At 44.9% G+C, this 20,424-nt stretch overlaps 2 protein-coding genes across 3 annotated transcripts in view; one reads left to right on the top strand and one right to left on the bottom strand.

Moving 5' to 3' along the window:
- Positions 1-183: 183 nt before the first annotated feature.
- Positions 184-4,796, top strand: Ppapdc1b (phosphatidic acid phosphatase type 2 domain containing 1B). Of its 2 annotated transcripts, XM_005398446.2 has the most exons (7): positions 198-367; positions 458-566; positions 868-958; positions 1,192-1,255; positions 1,667-1,791; positions 2,431-2,601; positions 3,459-4,796. In XM_005398446.2, the coding sequence occupies exons 1-7, from the start codon at positions 297-299 to the stop codon at positions 3,620-3,622; spliced, it is 795 nt and encodes a 264-aa protein (XP_005398503.1). In that variant the 5' UTR covers positions 198-296; the 3' UTR covers positions 3,623-4,796. The 2 variants fall into 2 exon arrangements, with proteins under 2 accessions (XP_005398501.1, XP_005398503.1); XM_005398444.2 differs by having other exon boundaries at positions 184-367; positions 458-958; positions 3,459-3,547.
- A 3,061-nt stretch (positions 4,797-7,857) lies between these two features.
- Positions 7,858-20,424, bottom strand: part of Ddhd2 (DDHD domain containing 2) — a gene marked incomplete at its 5' end in the record, with an annotated part of 20,030 nt that continues 7,463 nt past the window's right edge. Inside the window, 10 exon segments of the mRNA XM_013521496.1 lie at positions 7,858-7,963; positions 12,208-12,367; positions 12,988-13,158; positions 13,299-13,401; positions 13,662-13,817; positions 13,913-14,032; positions 15,925-16,020; positions 17,013-17,135; positions 18,060-18,127; positions 18,404-18,612. Of these exon segments, the coding sequence (XP_013376950.1) occupies positions 7,882-7,963; positions 12,208-12,367; positions 12,988-13,158; positions 13,299-13,401; positions 13,662-13,817; positions 13,913-14,032; positions 15,925-16,020; positions 17,013-17,135; positions 18,060-18,127; positions 18,404-18,612 (1,288 nt within the window). The 3' untranslated portion in view covers positions 7,858-7,881.

Below are 20,424 nucleotides of genomic sequence, written 5' to 3'. Positions count from 1 at the left end.
TTTCTCTGTTCATAGAGGAGGATTCCTGGAGGGCTTCCTGGAGAGCCCTGCTTGCTTTTGGGGTCGCAGTCACCGGTGTGAGCACAGCAGGTGACGAAGGGCGGCAGGAGAGAAGGCTCTGTCTCCTTGGCGGAACCTTTGCGCTGCTGCTGCGCGTGCGGAAGAGGTCCGCGGCGCAGGCGCAGTTCCCCGGGTGCCATCTGCGCTGCTGCAGGGCCCAGCCCGGCCGCCCGGGTGGGGCGGAGTCAACGCGCGGCCACGTCAGCGTCAGCGCGTGCTGGGCTGGGCGGCCGGGGATGGCGGCGTCGCTCGGGGCTGAAGTGGGCATTGAAGTGGGCATTCGGGCGGCGCTGTTTGTGGCCTTCCTGTAAGGGCGGGGGCGAAGCCCTGTCCTGTTCACGGCGGGGGCCGTCCCGCCGTGCGCCGCCAAGCACCATCCGCGCTTGTTTCTCCCCAGGGTGACCGAGCTGCTCCCGCCCTTCCAGCGGCGGATCCAGCCGGAGGAGATGTGGCTGTACCGGAACCCGTACGTGGAAGCCGAGTACTTCCCCGCCAAGCCGATGTTTGTGCGTGATACCCGGCCCCCGCGGGACCTCTGGAGGAGGGTGCCGAAAGCGGCGTGCTCCCGATTCTGCTTCCGGCGTTCAAATGTTGAGAGCCAGATGCCGGCCCGGCCCGGCGCTCGGCCGTGCTGCGCTCCTCCTGGGTCTGCGGCGTCGGGGCCCTTGCGGGTGGCGGCCGCGGTCAGGGACATGAGGACTTGCTTTCAGCACTGCCCCGAGGAGGTGCTGCGCGGTCACCTCCTTCCCCGTCGTGGACCGCAGCGGGCGAGGCTGGGTCGTTTCACCTTTGACGTATCTGGTTCAGGTCATTGCGTTCCTCTCTCCGCTGTCTCTGATCCTCCTGGCCAGATTTCTCAAGAAGGCAGACGCGGCAGACAGCAGACAGGCCTCCCTGGGTGAGAGCCGACTTCCTGTGCGTGAGTGACCCCGGGGGCGGCGGCGCACACTGCACCCGAGGCCCGCACTGCTGAGGCAGCTCTGTCTCTGCGCCTAACGCTTCGCCCCCGCACGAACCCGCGCAGAGGACGCGGGCAGCACGGTGCGCCCTACCGCCCGCCTGAGCCCGGCCCCCTGGCGAGCGCCTCGGTGCCCCTTCCGCAGAGCCGCTGACAGTGCCCTTGCTTTGCAGCCGCCAGCCTCGCCCTGGCTCTGAACGGGGTCCTCACCAACACCGTAAAACTCATAGTGGGACGGTGAGTCCGCCACAGCCGGCGTGTGCCTCCCCTCCCCCGGCTCTCCCAGCCTTCCTCCTTTACTCGCAGCCCGGCCTTTCTTTCCTTCTACACTGCCTGCCCTCTGCCTCCAGCTTGCGGGCGAGAGTGGGCTCTTCCTGCCCTCACAGCATTTCCCATGAACACCCCGTGTGGAGGCGCGGCTCAGCTGTAGTGTGACTTGCTGCTTGCCCGAAAGAGTAATCCCATGTCCCTTCGTTTCCTAACAGTCTGCTCTGGAACTAATGCTTTTCTCGGTGTGGAGACTCTCCTAACCCAGTTACATTATTTTGCCGGGGACACTGTATGTAAGATTACTGCTATCGCGTACAACTCAAAAACGCTTTCTGGACGTGTCAGTGATCAGTGTGCAACGGGTCTGCATTTGTCTAGGCCACGGCCAGACTTCTTCTACCGCTGCTACCCGGACGGGCTGGCCCGCGTGGAGTTGATGTGCACGGGGGACGAGGCGGTGGTGAACGAGGGCCGGAAGAGCTTCCCCAGCGGACATTCATCCTGTAGGGTTTCCTCTGGGCTCCGCTGCTCTGCTTCCTTCGGCGTCACTGCATTTGACCCAGGAAGCTTGGAGGGCTAGGGTCACCTGACTAGCTGGCCTTGTTGCTGGAAGTTGGAGCCCCTCCCCTTAAAACCCCACAATTTCACACAGCTTTAGCCTTGAGTATTAGTACCAGAAGGCTAGAGGTCGGTTACCTCTGAGATTCGCACGTTTTATTATTTGCCTAAATCCTGCAATCTTGTACTAGTTGTTGAAAAAAAAAAAAAAAAGTACCTTTCTTGAAGCGTTCTCTTGTGTCAGGTGCTGTGGAGCATTTTAGATTCTTACCTCGTTCACAGTCAAAATAACCCACCGAAGTACTATTAGTTTATTTATGACTCCCATTCATAGACGGGGAAACTAAAGCATACAGAAGTTGAGTAACCTGCCCAAAGTCATGTAACTTGAATTCTAAAAACTTTTCTCAGGTAAAATATTAGTAACACTGGGATACAAAATAAAACCCTTTCCTCTGGTAGCCAGTGATCTATCCCAGAAGTAGACAGAAAGGGCCAACACCTGCCCAGGCTCCCTGATGGCTGCCTGGAGTCGGGTGGTGTGACTTCCCACAGACCTAACCATTTTCTGTCTCCCTTTCTAGTTGCATTTGCTGGTCTGGCCTTTGCGTCCTTCTACCTGGCGGGAAAGTTACACTGCTTCACGCCCCAAGGCCGCGGGAAGTCGTGGCGGCTCTGTGCCTTTCTGTCCCCTCTGCTTTTTGCAGCTGTGATTGCACTGTCCCGAATCTGTGACTACAAGCATCACTGGCAAGGTAAGCGTGTTGGCCCCACAGTCCTTGCCTGGTTTTCCCCCCACAGATGGCAAAGAGGAGCTGACCCCTCCTCAGTACGCAGCTGAGTGTACCTGGAGGGAAGACAGAAGCTAACTCTGTCAGACGATTCCCAACAAGGCATGTTCTGAGCCTCCCACTCTGTGGAACGCCCTAAGTCACGTAAACTGCAGCTGTGAGGAAGGGTGTAAGCAGCACAGCAGCCTGTGCTTACGGCCCCAGCCTCAGGAAGCTCAGGCAAGTGTATCACTAAGGCCAACAGGAGAGGGACAGCCTAGATGGGACAGAGCCCATCTCAAACGAAATAAACTTTACAAAATAAAGCTCACTTTATGCTCTTAAAAATCATTTTCCTTGTCATAAGGTTTCTGGAATATATAAAGTTATAATTAAGACTTTAAATTGAATGTTATAAAAAACAAATTATGGTTTTTTCAAGAAGTCTTCAAAAAAAGCCATGTAGGTTAAAAAAATTTTGACAGTACAACCAAGCCGTATTTTAAAGAATAAGCAAGGCAGGTAACTCCTGAAGAGTTTCTTCTCTAGGACTCCTGAAGTGGTAACAGGTCCATGGATAGTAACACTACATGAACTTGTGTCGTTCTTTTGAACTAAAAACTAATTTGGTCCACGGAGAAGTGTTTCTATTGGGTGCTTAGAGAACAGTGATAACCCTGAGCCAGAATCATGAAAGCCAAAAGCAGCCGTAGGTCTGGAGTGAGTGGCCAGTCCCCCAAGCGCCGGGATGGGGCACAGGGCAGGTGCTCTGCACTGTAGGGCCCCACGGCAGGCACAACCCTGCTGTGACTAAGAACAGCTCTCACTTCGTCTCTCCACAGACGTGCTAGTCGGGTCCATGATGGGCACGACGTTGGCCTACATGTGCTACAGGCAGTACTACCCTCCTCTCACAGACGCCGAATGCCACAAACCATTCCAAGACAGGCATGTGCTTCACGCCACACAGAGGAAACCTGGTGACTCCTGTTGTTTGGATATTTAAAAGCTGAGCCTACCTCAGTGGAAAATGTCCACCAGTGTTCCGAAGAGGACCGTGCATCCTTCCGAGGTACCAGAATGGTATAGCCACACGTTTTTGGCTCCTTGGTAACACCCCCGCTCCCCGGGAAAGGTGGTGAGCCATTCAGTGGTGGCCCAGGGACACACTTCCCAGGCCGCATCCCAGCATCCAGCGCTTTCCAGTGGAGTTCAGTGCAGCTTTTGGAAGGCTATAGCTAGAGTTAATTACCAAAACTTAATTTCTGCTTCTCATAATTCAAAATCTTAAAATCTAGGTCATGACCTTTGCTTCTGTTTACTTCCCCTGGTGACAATTCCATCAAGCCTTCAATAGAAAAATGTCCAGTTCTGGCTAATTGACCGTTGCTGTGCATATCTTATCTGAATCCAGTTATCTGGTGTTGCTATTTTGAACAATGTAGGCACAGACAATGTGTGAACTGCTAAAAAAATGGTAAAAAAGAAGACAATGGTCAAGTGTGGTTTCCGCACTACCAACAGGTGATTGTTTCTACCTCATCTACCCTTGTGCTCAGGAGCTCCTCACCCAAATTCAGCTCTGCCACCTAAGGCAGGAAAGGAAAACGACAGCTATCATTATGTGGAGGACAAATGAATTTCTGTCTCTCCTTCACAGGATACCATAGGACCTTACAGTTTCCTGTTTCTTGTGATTATATTTTGAAAGACCTTCCTGTAACATTATCTTTAATTCATTATCTTCCCTTCAGTAAGCCCACCAGTCAAATAAAACAGTGACCGTGTGTGTCGTGTCCTTCGCACGCAATGGACGGCTGGAGAGAAACACCAGCCTGCCGCCTTCCACAGGTGACAGAACTGCAGCCTCCCAGGCTGCTGGCTGATGTTCACCCCCGCCACGGGTCCCTCTGCTCACCTTAAAACTGCCGAACTTTGCGTTCAGAACAATCCCCGCCTACGAAAGTAAGAACACTAATGAAGGGGAAAAATTGAAATATTAGTTCTTTAACCAAAATTTTATTTCCTAAGCTTATTTTAATAATATATAGGAGAAGAAAAATAGTTACTGTATTAGTTCTTTCTATGATAGATGAGGCCAAGTAAAAGTAGGCAACTGATCAGTACAATTTTATTTCCGTATTTACCAAAGTTTTAAATATAATCATGTAAAAAACAAACATTTCAAAAGTGCAAAATATTAGAAAGCTAATCAGTGTTATTAATCTTTCCATGCAAACAACTTCTCACTGAGATAAGCAACACTAGCTCCGTTGCTAGGAATATGCTACACTAGAGTTTAAAATGAGGCTTGGTTGAGAGATTGCACGGGATACAGGTGAAGCAGTGCAAACAGCTTACATGTAAATAAAGGGTTCCCTCCAGCTTCCTGCCTTGCTAACACGGCCATGCTTGCACAGGTGGGTGGGTGAGGTAAAAAACATTTGCACAGTTGCCGCCCCTAGCTGCGAGGTAAGAAACACTGCTTTTTGTTGTTTTTTGAGTCAAGTCTCATAGTCATGTCTACATGAACTACTCAAGCAGTTCAGGCTGGCCTTGAACTCACTGTGTAGCCTGAGCTGGCCTCAAACTCACAATGATCCTCCCTGCCTCAGCCTCCCAAGTGCTAAGATTACAGGCATGCCCCCCAACAGGCCGGGCAGAACATTTCTCAGTACAGCGGCTCATCTAGCTCTCAGGGTCAGGCTGTCATCTTTGGTTACAGGGGCTCATTCTTGGTTATCTTTTGGTTTACTCTTAAACAGGACTTACTGTGCTAATGTGAAGAGTAAATGTAAAATTAGAGACAGCAATATGACAAAGGATTACTCTTGATATATAGTGAGTGCTACTTAATTTTAGTGACCTTTACTCAGAGTTTACATGGTAAAGTAGTCTATATAACTGCACCATCTCAGTGGCTTACCCTTGGCATTAGTCTGAAAGCACATGGTGAGGAAGACCAGGCTTAACCTGCACCCTACCCTACTGCCTGGACCTGCAGGGTACAGCATGAGTCACCGCCCTTTTTCTTTCATTGTTGTCTAAGAAATGATGTCAGTGAATATGAAATACCACTGCTCTGGAGACCATGATACATTCACACGCACAAAAATGTATGAAGAGATACAACCTAGCTCGCCTGCCTCTGCCATGTGCTAAGCAGGGGCCAGTGGAAATCTGGAGGGAGCAGAAGGACTCTCAGAGGTCCTGCCAAGACAATGACAAGTGCTGACCAATGAGAAAGAAAATACCAATAGCAAAGGCAATGTCTTGGGAAGAATTAGGCCAAGGTTCAGCCAGGTTCTTCAAGGGAAACTGCACTTTGCCAGCTCCAAACTAGGCTGACAGTGACTCTGGCTGCTGCCCCTTGCTCCCTGTAGGTACAGGTTATTCTTTCACAATGAGTAATTCCACAGCCAGACCTCATGCGCAAATAACACTGCCTCTGCCAAGGGCATGTGAAATAAGCATTCTGGATCACAGCGCCTAAGAGGCAGAAGTGTTCACCTGTGTGTGCATTTGTGCATTCCTGGAGACTGAACCAGGGCCTCTGCACTGAGCTACATCTCCAGTCCTTTTTTATTTTTTGAGGCAAGGCCTCACTTGGTGGCTCAGGCTGAGCTCCAACTCATGATCCTCCTGCCTCAGCAGCTCACTGGAGTTATAGGTGAGCACCACCACTTCCGGCCTACAAAATGGCTTCAAAGAGAAATCGCAGCAACACATTCACCCTGGTGGAATGTCAGATGACTTAAACTCTTTCACCATAAAAGTACCACTAAAAGATCTTATTTACAAACTAAGCAGCCTGCAAAAACTATTAATTTCCAACTCCTCACTGCTACAGCTTTACTCTCAACGTAAGAATGGAGGCTCTCAGCCGGCCACAGTGGCTCCCACCTGTGAGTCCAGCACTCTGGTAAGCTGACAGTGGATGATCACAAGTTCAAGCCCAGGCTGGGCAACTTAGTGAGAGTCTACATCAATACGAAACATCAAAGGGCTGAGGGTGTACCTCAGTGCAAAGGCCCTGGGTTCAATCCTAATACTGGGGAAAAAAACAGCAGCTCATCAAATGACTAAGTCAACTCTGTCCACTCTCCCGAGAGTCCCTAGCTGGGAGTATGGGATGAGGGCAGGTCTATGCCGCACAACACCCTGCTTTACAAAGATGTATGTCATGTGAGCTCAACTTAGTTTAGCCTTACAGCAGCCCAAACAGTTGTGAAGCAATGAGCAGCATCAAGGACTCCTAGTCATAGTCTGTCGGCTGGAAGAAGTAAAGGATCTTCTTATTAAACTTAATCTTTATGTAGTATATAGAGGAAAGAAATGCTGTCTCAAAAAAAATCACCCAAAGGTCCTTCCCATATTCATTTAGACTTCACCTTTGGGTCCAGAGAACCCTAGAAATGAGAACATCCCCAAATGCCTTGTAAATTTGAATCATCTGCTCCCAGATGGGGACATTTTCTGGAGATCTATCATCATCACAGAATTAGGGACCAACCATTCCTGGTTATGAAAAGTAGCAAGTGTGCGTGCACATGAGACCAGTGGTAAAAACTAAGAGCTGGGTGTGGCGGCAAGGCTGTAATCCCAGCACTGTGAGAGGCTGAGGTATTGCACGTTCAAGTCCAGCCTGAGCTACTTAAGACTTAGCAAGACTGCCCCAAAATTAAAAAATAAAAAAGAACTGGGAATGTAATTCAGTGTGAAGGCCCTGGGTTCAATCCCCAATTACCCACCCCCAAGTACTAGGTCTTCCCTTGGTTTTTCCACTCACTCCATTAAAGAAGATCATTTTTCAAGACCTCGAAGGTGAGGAAGTGGCAGGCAACATGCAGCCCACACGAAGCTGAGGAGCAGGAAAGGTGGGAGGGATCACCACACAGGCACAGCTGACGGCAGCTGGAGTGGGCCAGGCCAGCACACACCTCGGTGTTTCCGGTGTCAGCGTCAGGAAGGGCTGACTCAGGTGCTGACTGTCACCATGCTGACCCGCAGCCAATCGTGACTTAAGGTTCTGAGCTGAAATCCTAGAGGACAACAGACATCACTGGACAAAACCTTCCTCTAAGTGTGCGACTCATTTCGCCCATCCCTTGGAAAATAAGTAACAGCCTGGATTTTGGTGACAGGCAACAGAGGTGTATTTACACAGTGCTTGAGGCCCCACGGTTCTTTATAACACGCTGATACATAGCACGATCCCATGTACGACACCAAACACTTACATTAAGTAGCTGAGCCGGGTCCCTTTTACTGTAAGGGCTGATCAAGGAAGACACCCTGGGTTTGGTAGATTTCTTTGAGGACCAGCAACACTGTATCTTCAGATTCCCTGTAAGAGAAAAACTTACACTGAGGAACAATAGAATTAATATTTCTGCTAAATACTTTATGTACACTATTTAGTTTAATTTATACATGCACTTTACAAGTTCAGTTTTTACTATGGCAAAAAAACAGACTCTGGAATGGTGTAACTGGCAGCAATTAGGTGACTTGGCAAAGAACTACAGCATTAGGTCTGGAATATGAGAGCTCAGGCTGGGAGTTGCTAGACAGTGAAGCACTTGCCTAGCGTGCACAAGTCCTGGATTCAAGCCCCAGCACCACCACCAAAAAAAAAAAAAAAAGTAAATGACTAAAAACAATTCATTTCCACAGAATTTTTTTTTCGTTTTTTGTTTTTGTTTTTGTTTTTGTTTTTGTTTTTAGTACTACTGGGACTGAAACCAGGGCCTTCACACAGACCTATGTCCTCAGCCCTTTTTAGTTTTTTTAATTTTGAGAGTCTCACTGAGTCACTAAGTTACTCAGGCTAAGCTTGAACTTGTGATCCACCTGCCTCAGCCTCCCAGGGTGCTGGGATTATAGGTGTGCAGCACCTGACTTTTTTTTGGTGGCGCTGGAGATTGAACTCAGAGCTTTGCTCATGTTTGGCAGGTGCTCCACCACTGAGCTACTTCCCCCGCCCTCCAGAATTTACTAGGGAGACATTACTGAAGAGCAATCCAGTCGATTGCCTTCATTTTTAAAACTGTACTCAACTTTTGAAAAGGCAATAGAATCCCATCATTCAGAACTCAAAAGACATAAAAGGTATAAAATAGTGACGGCTCCCTCCCACCTATCTCTCAACTGCCAATTCCCATCTTCTGACAACCAATGTCAGTAATTCCCCATGCATTTTCCAGACACTAGTCGTATATACAAGCAGTTCACTCTATCCACAGTTCAACAGCAAGAAATTCGGTTTGGAAAGGTAATGTTCATGAATGACTGCCTTAAGGCTCAAACCCTTCTGCAGATCTGCAGTCATGAATCCCTCTGAAAATCTAAGGAAGCCATGGATTTCTCCCCAGAAAAGATCACATATACATACATAGGAGAAATTATAACCAAAATTTCACTGGATTCATGAACTACCCCTACCTCCCCAAACTCCATACAGAGACCCTAGCATAAGAAACAAACACCAAGGGGAATTAGCTCTATTTTAGATATTAAAACTGCATAAGGAAGCAGATTAAATAAAGATCAGCATTTGAACATTTTCTTCCCATTTCCCAATGTTCAAATGAGAAGGGGAATGGGGGGAGCGGGGAAAAATGGACACGAAACTTTTGTAAATAATGAGGGGAAGGGGTTGAAGTGAGGGGAGGGGAATGGGGCAAAAGAAGTAAGATATATCACGTTCAGGCACAAATTCCATATGATGAATGTGGTCACCGTGTATATCTAAAATGTACCAATAAAATAAAAAGAAAAACACACATATACATTCATATATACATATATATATGTATATATATAAACAGTGATAACTAGGAACTGTAAAACTTAAAAAAATAAAGAACAGCAGGTTCAGAAATAGTCTCTTGTTTTTTTTAGGCTAGTTTCAAATTCATGTCGATCCTCAAATGCTGGAATTACAGGCATGTGCCACCACGCTTGGTGAGTCCCAGTTATTTATAGGAATTTTTTTCTCATACTGGAGATTGAACTCAGGGCCTTTGTTACCAAGCTATGTCACCAGTTCTTTCTCTTTTTCTTTTTTTTTTTAATTTTGAAACAGGATATCTCAAAGTTGCTAAATTGCCCATACTGTTCTCAAACTTTGACCCTCCTGCCTCAGCCTCCCAAGTGCTGGGACTACAGGTGTGCACCACCACACCTGGAATATTATTTATAGGAATTTAATATAGTAAAGTTAGAAGCTGAAATCTTTTAGTAGTGTTGAGACAACTAGATAGCCATATGGGAAAAATGACCTGGATCTATCCTCATCCTATATTAAGATAATTTAAAGTGAATCTAAGATTTACATATAAAAATAACTACTAAATATTAAAAGAAACTGTGGAGATGATTTCTTTTGGAATGCAAGGTAGAGCTTCCTAAACATGACATAAACCCCAAAAACCAAAAAAATGAAGATCGGTAAATTTGACAACAGAGCAATAAAAATCTACTTACCAAAAACTAATTGATGGGCTGGGGATATAGCTCAGCAGCTCAAGTGCCTGACTAGCAAGCACAAGGTCACAAGTTCGATTCCCAGTACCCAAAAAAAAAAAAAATATTTGGGGCTGGGGTGGGGGATTTAGCTCAGTCGCACAGTGCCTGCCTGGCATGCACGAGGTTGTAAGTTCGATTCCCGGTACCAGAAAAAAAAAAAAAATAAATAAGAAAAACAAAAACCAATTGACACTGTTCAAAGATAAACCAGGAAGAGTTATCAGCAACTCTTACCTCAAACTAATCAATACAAAATATCAACATTTCAATAGAAAGGGGTCAGGGGTGTGCACGACTATGAGACTAAGCACGACTAGCATCAGTTCCACACTAGGCGGCAGTGGCTTCACCCAGCGCCGCAGGAAGCAGGACCCCGGCTTCCCCTCCACGCGGCCAGCACAGAGCCCTCACGGGACCCTCAGAGTGTGTGAAGGGCTGGGCAAGAAGCTCAGTGTACAAACCCTGCATCCAACCCTGTACTGCAAATAGAAAAAAGAAAGAAAGGCCCATCATAGAAGACTTGGTAAATTCATAAAGTAGGATACAAAGAAAGCAGAAGTCTCTATATAAAATAGATACAAAAAATTCTAAAACAGTAAGGCACGGACAGTGCCTAGGATGTGCTATGGTACCACACATGTAAATGTACACATGGTACCACTGCACGGGGAGAATGAAGCCACAGCCTTCACACCAGGCTCCTGCATACCTCCACCCTGCTTTTGAGACAGAGGCTCACTAAATCACTGAGCTGTACAGGCTCAGCTTGAACTTCTAAGTATTGAGATTTCAGACAGGCACTACCACATCCATTGCTGGAAGAGATTTTAAGAAACATCATAGTTAAGGAACTATGATGTAGAAAGGGACAGAGGGAACCAATAAGGGAACAAAATAAAATTTTTAAAAAGCCATTTCAAAAATTTCTTTGAATTTCAAACTTTTTAAGTTTTAAAGCTTTTTGTCTTTGATTTCAAACCACATAAATATACTATCCACTCAGAAATATAAAAAGCCAGCCAGGCATGGTGGTGCACACCTGTAATCCCAGCATTCAGGAGGCTGAGGCAGGAGGGTCACCATGAGACTAACTTGGACTACATAGTGACTTCAAGGCCAACCTGTACTACATAGCAAGACCTCGTCTCAAAACAAAAAACAACAAAAAAGAAATGTAAAAAACCAGACTAGTAGAAATCTTTCTTACAGAATATACTTTAGTTTCTTATCAGATTGCATTTGCTGAAATGCACTTTGATTTTTTCATGGCCTCTATTACATTTATCACACAGAACTGGTATTGACTGTATCATATAATTTTCCCTTTATCAGAATTCAAATAGAAAAATACCTCTCAGAACCTGAAAGCTTATATATTATTAAGCAATAATTTTCCTAGCTGTGTAATTTTCTTTACTTCAATTTCTCCAGTGATTAAGTTGTACTGTAATATATGGAATTCATTAAGCACAATTTATCCATTCTTTAATCCATCAGGTAACTGTGTATATTCTGACCTACCCACTATAAATGCTTTCAAATGGGTTTCTTAATATATGTTCAGCAACAGCCGGGCATAGCAGCTCACACTTACAATCTTAGCTATTTCAGAGGCTGAGGCAGGAGGAAGATTGCAAGTTTGAGGCTAGCCTGAGCAACTTAGCAAGGTCCTGTCTCAAAATAAAGTAAGATCAAAAGGCTGGGTACCTAGCGTACATAATGCCCCAAGTTCAATCCCCCACAGCATCAAAAAAATAAAATAAAAAATTCAGTTACACTCATATATATGTTTCATTTGTAAGTGCCTAAATGGCATCATCAACTCCATGGTCTGTGCAACTATAAAATAAAATGGTGTTTAAACCAGTGCACACTTTGTGTGTATGGGTGTGTGTATGTGTGGGTGTGTGTTTAGCACTATAGATCAAATTGAGGGGATCACTCTGCCACTGAGCTATATCAACAGCCCTTTTTATTTTTTATTTTGTGCATACTGGCCCATCTCCCTTTCTCTGTATTTATCAATTTTCTATGAAGCAAACAAAACCAGACACCACCTACCAGTAGCACAGATGACTCTGCAAAGCGAATAAGTACTCATTAAAGCTCTCGATGGGCTTCTCCTGCAGCACATGGTCGATGCGCCGGCCTCCGTTCAGCAAGCCCACGCTGATGCTCATAGGCGCCGTGTCCCCCGCCGCTGAGGCCTCAGGGTGGCCATCTGCACAGTCGGGGAGGACAGCTGCATCAGAGCTGAGCAGCCTGGCCCTCGTGGCCCTGTCACCTGTCGCGTCCCTGGACTCCGCGTTTCTCTCCTCAGTTCAGAGCTGCTCTCCTACCCATTCCTCTCAAGCCCCCAGTCATGCTAGTGCTGCCAACCCCTTGTCTTCTTTCACCTGCACCTTTCAGAGCTCAAGTCACTGCCACGAGGTTAGAAACTAAGGGCAAGCAGAAGAGAGCTCTTCCGGAAACCGAAAAATAGAGTGGAACCAAGTGGAGTCCTCACTAGAAAAATAAAGCAGACCTGCAAGTAGCATCTACTCCTGTGAATGCAAAGCAGGCACACTGTGGGCTCGCACCGCCAGCCCCACAGTTCCACAGTGAGGCTCTTTCAAGCTTGAGAACAGCTTCCCTGGACATTTGACCTCATGCATCTTCCATAATTCCTAACTGTTAACGTGACAGAAAGGCTCTGCAGAGGGAGGCTGAGCCAGGGCCCAGAGGACGGAGCCCTCACAGTAACCGGGGGTAGGGAGAAAGCCCCAAGGGAGCAAGAGCCTCAGTGAGGAATGAGTCTCTCCTCCAGGCCTGAGGCAGGACTCGGAGCACAGTGGCACTGACCACTGGCCTTCTCCGAACCGGACTCGGCCTCTACTTCAGCTTCTTCTGTGGTCTCTGCTGTCTGCAAGGCAGGATAAGGCGCTCTGGTGAAAGACTTCCAGGCCATCCGCAGTGACCCTAGCAAGTTGTTCTTCAGATCCATACTCATCCTGGTCAGGCCCTCTCTCAGCTCTGCAACACACAGGAACACAGAACGCGTGGTTGGTTTCACATGTTACAAAGGGTCCACGGGGCAGGGCAGAATGAATGAGGTCCATTCAGTTTGTACCAGCCAGATGTCTCAAATGACCAAGTTTCATACACAGACTTGCCTAAGTGCATCCGCTTCCTGCCTTTATGATGTGGGATCAGCATTGGCTCAAATTCCACTCCTGGAACCACCATTGGTTCAATCCTATAGGCCACAGGATCAAACTGCACAGGAAAAATAGTAACTCTATTTATCCCTGCTAAAGAAAGACAGACAGCCTGAGGAACTGTGTACCCTAGGGAAGAATAATGTAAAGCCATTCAAAAGAAGGCGCAGTCATTCTGCCTCATCAGTTTCAGATCAACATGATCATAACTAAGTTATGATAACTAAGTTCTGTACTATTATCTAGTACAGAAGAAAGCAAATCTTTACCAATAAGCCCGATATTCAGGAAAAACCACATTAGTTGGACAATGCTTACTGGATGATAAATATTGAAGAAACCTTTGCACGTTGGAAATTTGTAATTGGGATCAATTCTCTTTAGCCCTCGGACAGTAAGGAACATTCCAATGGGAGAGCCAAAGGCAAAAAATATTTCTGGCTTGTAGATGAGCCGGGGGTACTTTACAGACACCTGCAAGGAGGAAACACAAATGGCTCTCACTAATAATAAAGGCACATCTGTTCCCACCTGCATCTGTTCACTGGCAAGGGACTCAGGATGGTCACCTGCCCGATGCTGACATCCAGATACTCGTCCTTTCTAGTGTCATCAGTACTGCTGCAGGCCTCAGACTCTCTGGGGAAGTTCACCCCAGGAGCTGACTGTATGACTGCTTGAGTAATGCCCTGCAGAATAAAAGACTTAAGTGAGTTATTATATAGTAAAATCAGCCAAAGGATTACATGTTCCTACTGGTTTGAAAGGCTGCTTGGGCCAAGTGTGGTGGCACACGCCTGTAATCCCAGCACTTGGGAAGCTGAGGCAGAAGTTCGAGGTCACCTTGGGCTACATAATGACTATTAGGCCAGCCTGACCTAAACTACACAGTAAGATCCCATCTCAAAAAAAAAAAAAAAAAGATATTTGGGAGAGTTTTTCTTTGTGTTTTTTTCTGTTTGTTTGTTTTGTTTTGTTTTGTTTTTTGTGATAAGGCCTCACTATGCAATTCAGGCTGGCCTAGAAACTCACTTTGTAGCACAGGCTGGCCTCGAACTCATGGTGATCCTTCTGCCTCAGCCTCCCAAGTACTGGGATTAGAGGTGTGCACCACCATGCCTGGCAAAATTTTCAAATGATAACCAATAATTCTAGGAGTCCCTCATAAAGCAAGATAAATCTAGTAAAAACTACAGCTGCCTTAAAATATGAATTGATATTCCCGGGCTGAGGATTTAGCTCAGCGGCACAGCACCTGCCTGGCAAGCGCGATGTCGTGAGTTTGATTCCCAGTACCAGGAAAAAAAAAAAAAATGATATTCCCTGTGCCTACAACAATAAAAGCTGACACAGCCACTCAGGTAGCAGTTAAGTTTTAGGCAGCCAGCAGGAAAGGAAACAAGAAGCACTGCAGGAGAAATGCTGGGCATCACTCGGAAACTCCACGCAAGGCTGCGCTCTGGCATCAGGAATGGAATACAAGAATTGGGGCTTAAAAAAACTAAGCCATCTGCTAAAAAGTTGGAAGAGAATTAACTACTAAGATATGAAAAGGAATCTGGTGACTAGAAAAACAGTAGATGTACTGTTAAGACATAGACAAGCCTTGAGAGCATCATGCTAAATAAAAGGAGCCAGCCACAAAAGACCAACTAGCACAGGATCCCACTGACATGGAAATATCTAAAATAAGCAAATCCAGAGACAGAAGAGATCAGTGCTGACAGCAGCTGAAGGCAAAGATGCAAATTAGCAGATTCCTTCTGGGGGTAATGGAAATGTTCTAGAGTCAGACAGTGCTAAGTAATGCGTACAGAACTCTGCATAAAAAATTACTGAGGTGTACGCTTTAACAAGGTGACCGACGCATGTGGTACCGGATGTGAAGGGCTAAGGATGTAGTTCAGTGCTAAGGCCCTAGGTTTTATCCTTAGTACCAAAACAAGAAAAAAAGAAAAATGAAAGCCACTGAATGGTAAGAATCCTGTGGGGCTGCTCAGGCAAGGTGGTGCACGCCTGTACTCTCAGCACTCGGGAGGCTGAGGCAGGATCACTTCAAGTTTGAGGCCAGCCTGGCCTTTCTCAAAAAAAAAAAAAAAAAATTATGTGGAAGTAAGATTTCTGAAACTAATAACATTTTTAAGGATATGGCTAAAGAAAATGTATATAAGAGCCGGGTGTGACAGCATATGCCTGTGATTTCAGCAGGGTCACTGTGTGTGCGAGGCCAGCCTGGGCTACACAGTGAGTTCAAACCCAGTCTAATTTACAAAGACTCTGTCTCAAAAAAAAAAAAAAAATGTGTTTAATGTCTAAAGGAGTCAGAGATCATTCCAAAACTGTCTAGCTAGCTGCATGTGGGGCACACACTTGTAGGGCAACCACTTGGGAGCCCAAGGTGGGGAGACTGCTTCTGCAAGGAATCTGGGGCAGTTGCAGCAACACAGCAAGACCCGTCTCAAAAACAAAACAAAACAAAACAAATAAAAACTGAGACTGCTGAACTTGCCCGAGTACAGCTCACAAAGTACACCACGGATTTAAAGAACTGCTTGGTCCAACAAGCCACTTAGGCACATACCTGTGAATCTCTTCTGCTCTTGAAATAGTTCATTATCTTCTTTCTTGGTCCTAAGGGAATTCCCATTTCCTGAAGATCCTTGTCTGTGCATAAAGCCTATGTATAGAAAACCAAGTATCTTTTATTTCTAGGCGAAATAAAATCAATTAAATGTCCTGCTCTCTGAGAAGAAGAAACACAAGCTCTCTCTTGTGGCTCCCAGTGGTACAACACCACTTCCTTATCTAACAACGTAGAGAAAAAAGGCTGTTTTATTCATGAAACAACCTAAAGAAATATCTAGACTGTCAGTGTCACAGTAGTACAGCGAACACTGTTGTTGTTAAAAACAAAACAAAACAAGAATTTTGGCCATGGTGGCAGATGACTATAATCCCAGCACTTGGGAGGCTGAGGCAGGAGGATCACCACAGTTTAAGGCCAGGCTGGGCTACATAGGAGACCCTGCCTTAAACAAAATAAAACAGACACAGCCTGGAGAAGCTGGGTACCTAATGACCTGACAGAAAAAACCACCCTTATTTCCACATTCACTTAGATTTCACACTGCTGAGAAGGGTGCCATTTACTGACAAAAAAACAGCGTGAAAACACAGCAGAAACGAGTGGCACAAAACTGACCAACAACAGACCCCAATTTGATGACGATCACGGTGTTACAGAGGGTTCCTTCAGCCTCTCAAGACATGTTTACTTCGTCCTATTGTGCATCCTTAGACCACTGTGTACTTTCCCTTACTAGTAAACTACAAACACTGGGTAGTCTCAAATTGCCAAGCTGCTCAGACTAGTCTGGGAGTTGCAGTCTTCCTGCCTCAGCCTCCCAGAGTGCTGAGATTACACGCATGTGCCACCACATAGGCTAACTCATTTGAACTTTGAACTCCCATAAAGCAAAGATCACTTTTTTCTAAAAGATCACTTTATATGATAAACAGTTAACACACAATGCTAATAAGCATTATTAATGATAAGAAGTACTTATGTAACTAAAAAGCTTCTAAAGGGCAAGCTCTTCATAAACATGGTGATGATAAATAAAAATCCTGAACAGAGTTTGGCATAAAAATTTGAAAGATTATTTTTACCAGAGCTTCCTTATCTACTTTCTCCTTCTCAAAGATATTAAAGAATTCAGAGAGCTGCAGTTTCTTCAAATCTTCCTCCAGGGTCGCCGTGTCTCCATGACCCATGACAATATTTAGTGAATCCTAAAAATGAAATCATAAAGCTCATATTCTCAAAATTCATTTAGTTCCCTTTATTAATACTACTTTTTTGGAACTTATGCAAAATATAGATGAAGACTGATTTCCAAGTTTTTACAACTTGAGTTAAAAGTATATTTTTAAATGAACGAGTGAATGAATGATCGTCCAAATATTCTCTAGCACTGTCAGTCAGTATTTACTGAGTTTGTTTTTGTTTTTGTTTTTTTAACTGAGCTCTTAGGGAAACAGAGCCTAAGAAACAAACAGCCTAAGACAAAGTCCCTCTGGAAGAACTCAGGGTCTCTTACAGGAAAGGAAAACCCAAGACAGCAAAGGCCAAGCAGCAAATCAATAGTCTCTGTGATGCACATTCATAGAACTTTGTTTTACTAAAAGATGTTTAAACATCAAGTCCTCCTCTTACTTTCAAATAGAATTTCAGACAATCAGAATAATTTGCATCCATTTCATTCCTCACTGCCTTATAGGCAAACTCCAATTAGGTCAATGATTCTAAGATTCTGTTAATAGATCAGTAGTGTGTGTTTTTGTTTTTTGAGACAGGGTCTCGCTATGTAGTTCAGGCTGACCTTGAACTCACTATGTAGTTCTGGCTGGCCTCAAACTCCTAGTGATCTCCTGCCTCAGTCTCCCAAGTGCTGGGATTACACAAGCGTGTACACCATGACTGGCATTAGTACATACTTATAAAGGGAAATAAAGATACCTATGGTTATTTTAAAATACCACAGTTATTTGTAGAAGGTTCTACCACTCAAGAATGACAGATAATTACTAGCCTGTTGAACACAGATTTAACATCACAGTATAAGACTAAACTCATCTAAAAACAAAAATGTCTAAAAATCTAAAAGTCTTTACAATGGAATACTACCAGAGAACCTATCTGAACATCTAAATTACCTTTTCACTGTCAATATCCCCCAAAGAATCTTTCTGATTTGTTAGGATATCAAACAATATAAGCGAACCTATAAGTAAAATAGAAGAAAAAAGGGACAATTTCTAAGTATCAGCACTAAATTGCTATCTTTTATACAGAAAAAGTCATAAGCCAACGATACATGTAAGCAAATCCATGAAGCAGGAAATCTTCCCAACTCACCACCCTCTTCCTCCCATCCCACCTCTTCCATCACAGTCATGGACTGCCCCGGACTTCAGAGCCTGACACTATAAGACGCTTCAAAACCAAGCGTCTTTCAAATGCTACCGTCCTCTCTGGTTATACAGAATTCATCTGTTACCTAAACTATGACCAGCAATGGATACACCCCCTTTGAAATTGGGGTTCCTCTTCAGAAAGAGTGTGTAGAGCCGGTTCATCTCCGAAGCCACCGTGTCCACAATGGTCTGGCAGTAGGTGGGGCTGTTGTAGAAGAAGACGTCCAGGATGGTGTCATTGGTGAAGTGCCGGAGCCGGTTGATGCTGGGCAGGGTTATCCGCTGCAGATCTCTGCAAAAAGAAAAGACTTGAAGCGAGAAACCCAAATGTATCCCACAACCACCTCTGAGTGACTATGCAGCTTACTTTGCAAATACACTGGCAAACGTTTAGAGACTAGTATCAATTTACAGGAAAAACAGAGGGTGGAAAAATGTATTTAACAAAGCCAAAGAAAAGGAGCCAGCAAAACTCAGAGAATATAAACAATCTACAAGACAACTCAGCTTAATACACAAACTATAGAAAATAAACAGAGCCAAGAGTGGTGGTGACCCGAGCACTTGAAAGGCTGACGCAGGAAGGCTCCAAGTTGGAGCCCACCTTGGGCAACATAGTGACTTCTCTGCTCAAAATAAAAAATCAAAAGGGCTGAGGGTGAAGCTCAGTGCAAAGGCAATGGATTCAATCCCTGGGACCACAGTAACAAAACAAACCAAAATAAAACACAAAACAAAAACAGATTGAGAGTTATGAGAGTGAAAGACTTACCATCTAACTGTAGTACATGGTCTTTATTTACATCCCCTTTTCCAGTGTGTGTGTGTATATGTATGGATCTACAGATGTTGGGGCTGGGGGACAGCCCTGCCTTGCCCAAGGCTCCAGTAGGTTCAATCCCCAGCACCACACAGAAAAATATCATATTTATTAGACAAATGAAAATTTGAACACTGATTATATTTGATTAATATTTTTATGTGTGATGATTGTTATGGATATATAAATAAATAAATAAATAAATACTTACACACATACATATACATATAATTTTTTTGAGACAATGTCTTGTTATATATAGTTCAGGTTGGTCTTGAACTTACTATGTAGCCCAGGCTGGCCTCAAATTCACAGGGATCTCTTGTACACTACACCATCAGAGAAACTTCTCTAGTAACATACTATAGAAATGATCCCTGAGAGTATAGCCTTTCACAGTGATCTCTTGCCTCAGCCTCCTGAGTACTGGGAGTGCTGGGGTTACAGTATGTACCGCCACACTCAGCCCTTTTGTTTTTTTTTGGTGGTACTGGGGATTGAACCCAAGACCTTCACACTGAACTATGTATCTAGGCTTTTTTGAGACAGGGTCTCACTAAGCTGCTAAATTTCCCAGGCTGGACCTGTAATCCTCCTGCCTCAGGTGTGTAACACCATGGCCGGCATGTATGTATACATGTATGTGTGTGTGTGTGTGTGTGTGTGTGTTTATATATATAAATATTTCAATGACTCCTTTTATTTTTTTCAATGACTTCTTACAAAATGTACAAAAACGATTTCCTCATCACTGTTTTTTCTTTTAGTTACATACATTTTAAAATCCTTTATACAGACTGAAACATTTAGTGATGAGCTTTTTTTGTTGGTTTTTTTGGGGTTGTGTGTGGGTTTTTTAGTTTTTGTTGTTGTTTTGAGACAGGGTCTTACTATGTGGTATAGGCTGGCCTTGAATTTGTGGCAATCTTCCTGCTTCAGCCTCCCAAGTGCTGGGATTATACACATGCGCCACTATGCCCAGGACTGATGAGTTTTTGACAGTATGTCTAAGATTTGATTCCAATATAATATGGTGGAAGGCCGGGCATGTAGCTCAGTGGCACAGCACTAGGCAAGCACAAGGCCCTGAGTCCCATTCCCAGTACCAAAAAAAAAAAAATAATATGGTGGAAAAAAGAAAAGAATAAGAAGATACAAATAGGGTAGAACCAACCATGCACTGAGACTTGTTTTAGCTGCATAAGCAATACATGAAGATAGGGGGTGGGGATTTAGCTCAGCGGCAAAAGCGCCTGCCTGGCAAGTGCACGGTCGTGAGTTCAG

The sequence above is a fragment of the Chinchilla lanigera genome, unplaced genomic scaffold (genome assembly GCF_000276665.1).
Source record: "Chinchilla lanigera isolate Chin_1 unplaced genomic scaffold, ChiLan1.0 scaffold00062, whole genome shotgun sequence".
NCBI classification, from domain to species: domain Eukaryota; kingdom Metazoa; phylum Chordata; class Mammalia; order Rodentia; family Chinchillidae; genus Chinchilla; species Chinchilla lanigera.
Note: the sequence above shows the minus strand (reverse complement) of the source record. Positions and strands in the feature narration are given on the sequence as shown.

Bases quoted from the DNA above. Each gene is read 5' to 3' on its own strand.
- Ppapdc1b (XM_005398444.2), top strand. From the start codon at position 297: ATGGCGGCGTCGCTCGGGGCTGAAGTGGGCATTGAAGTGGGCATTCGG. The intron at 368-457 runs GTAAGGGCGGGG...GTTTCTCCCCAG, and splicing joins GCGCTGTTTGTGGCCTTCCT to GGTGACCGAGCTGCTCCCGC. The intron at 959-1,191 runs GTGAGAGCCGAC...CTTGCTTTGCAG, and splicing joins CAGCAGACAGGCCTCCCTGG to CCGCCAGCCTCGCCCTGGCT.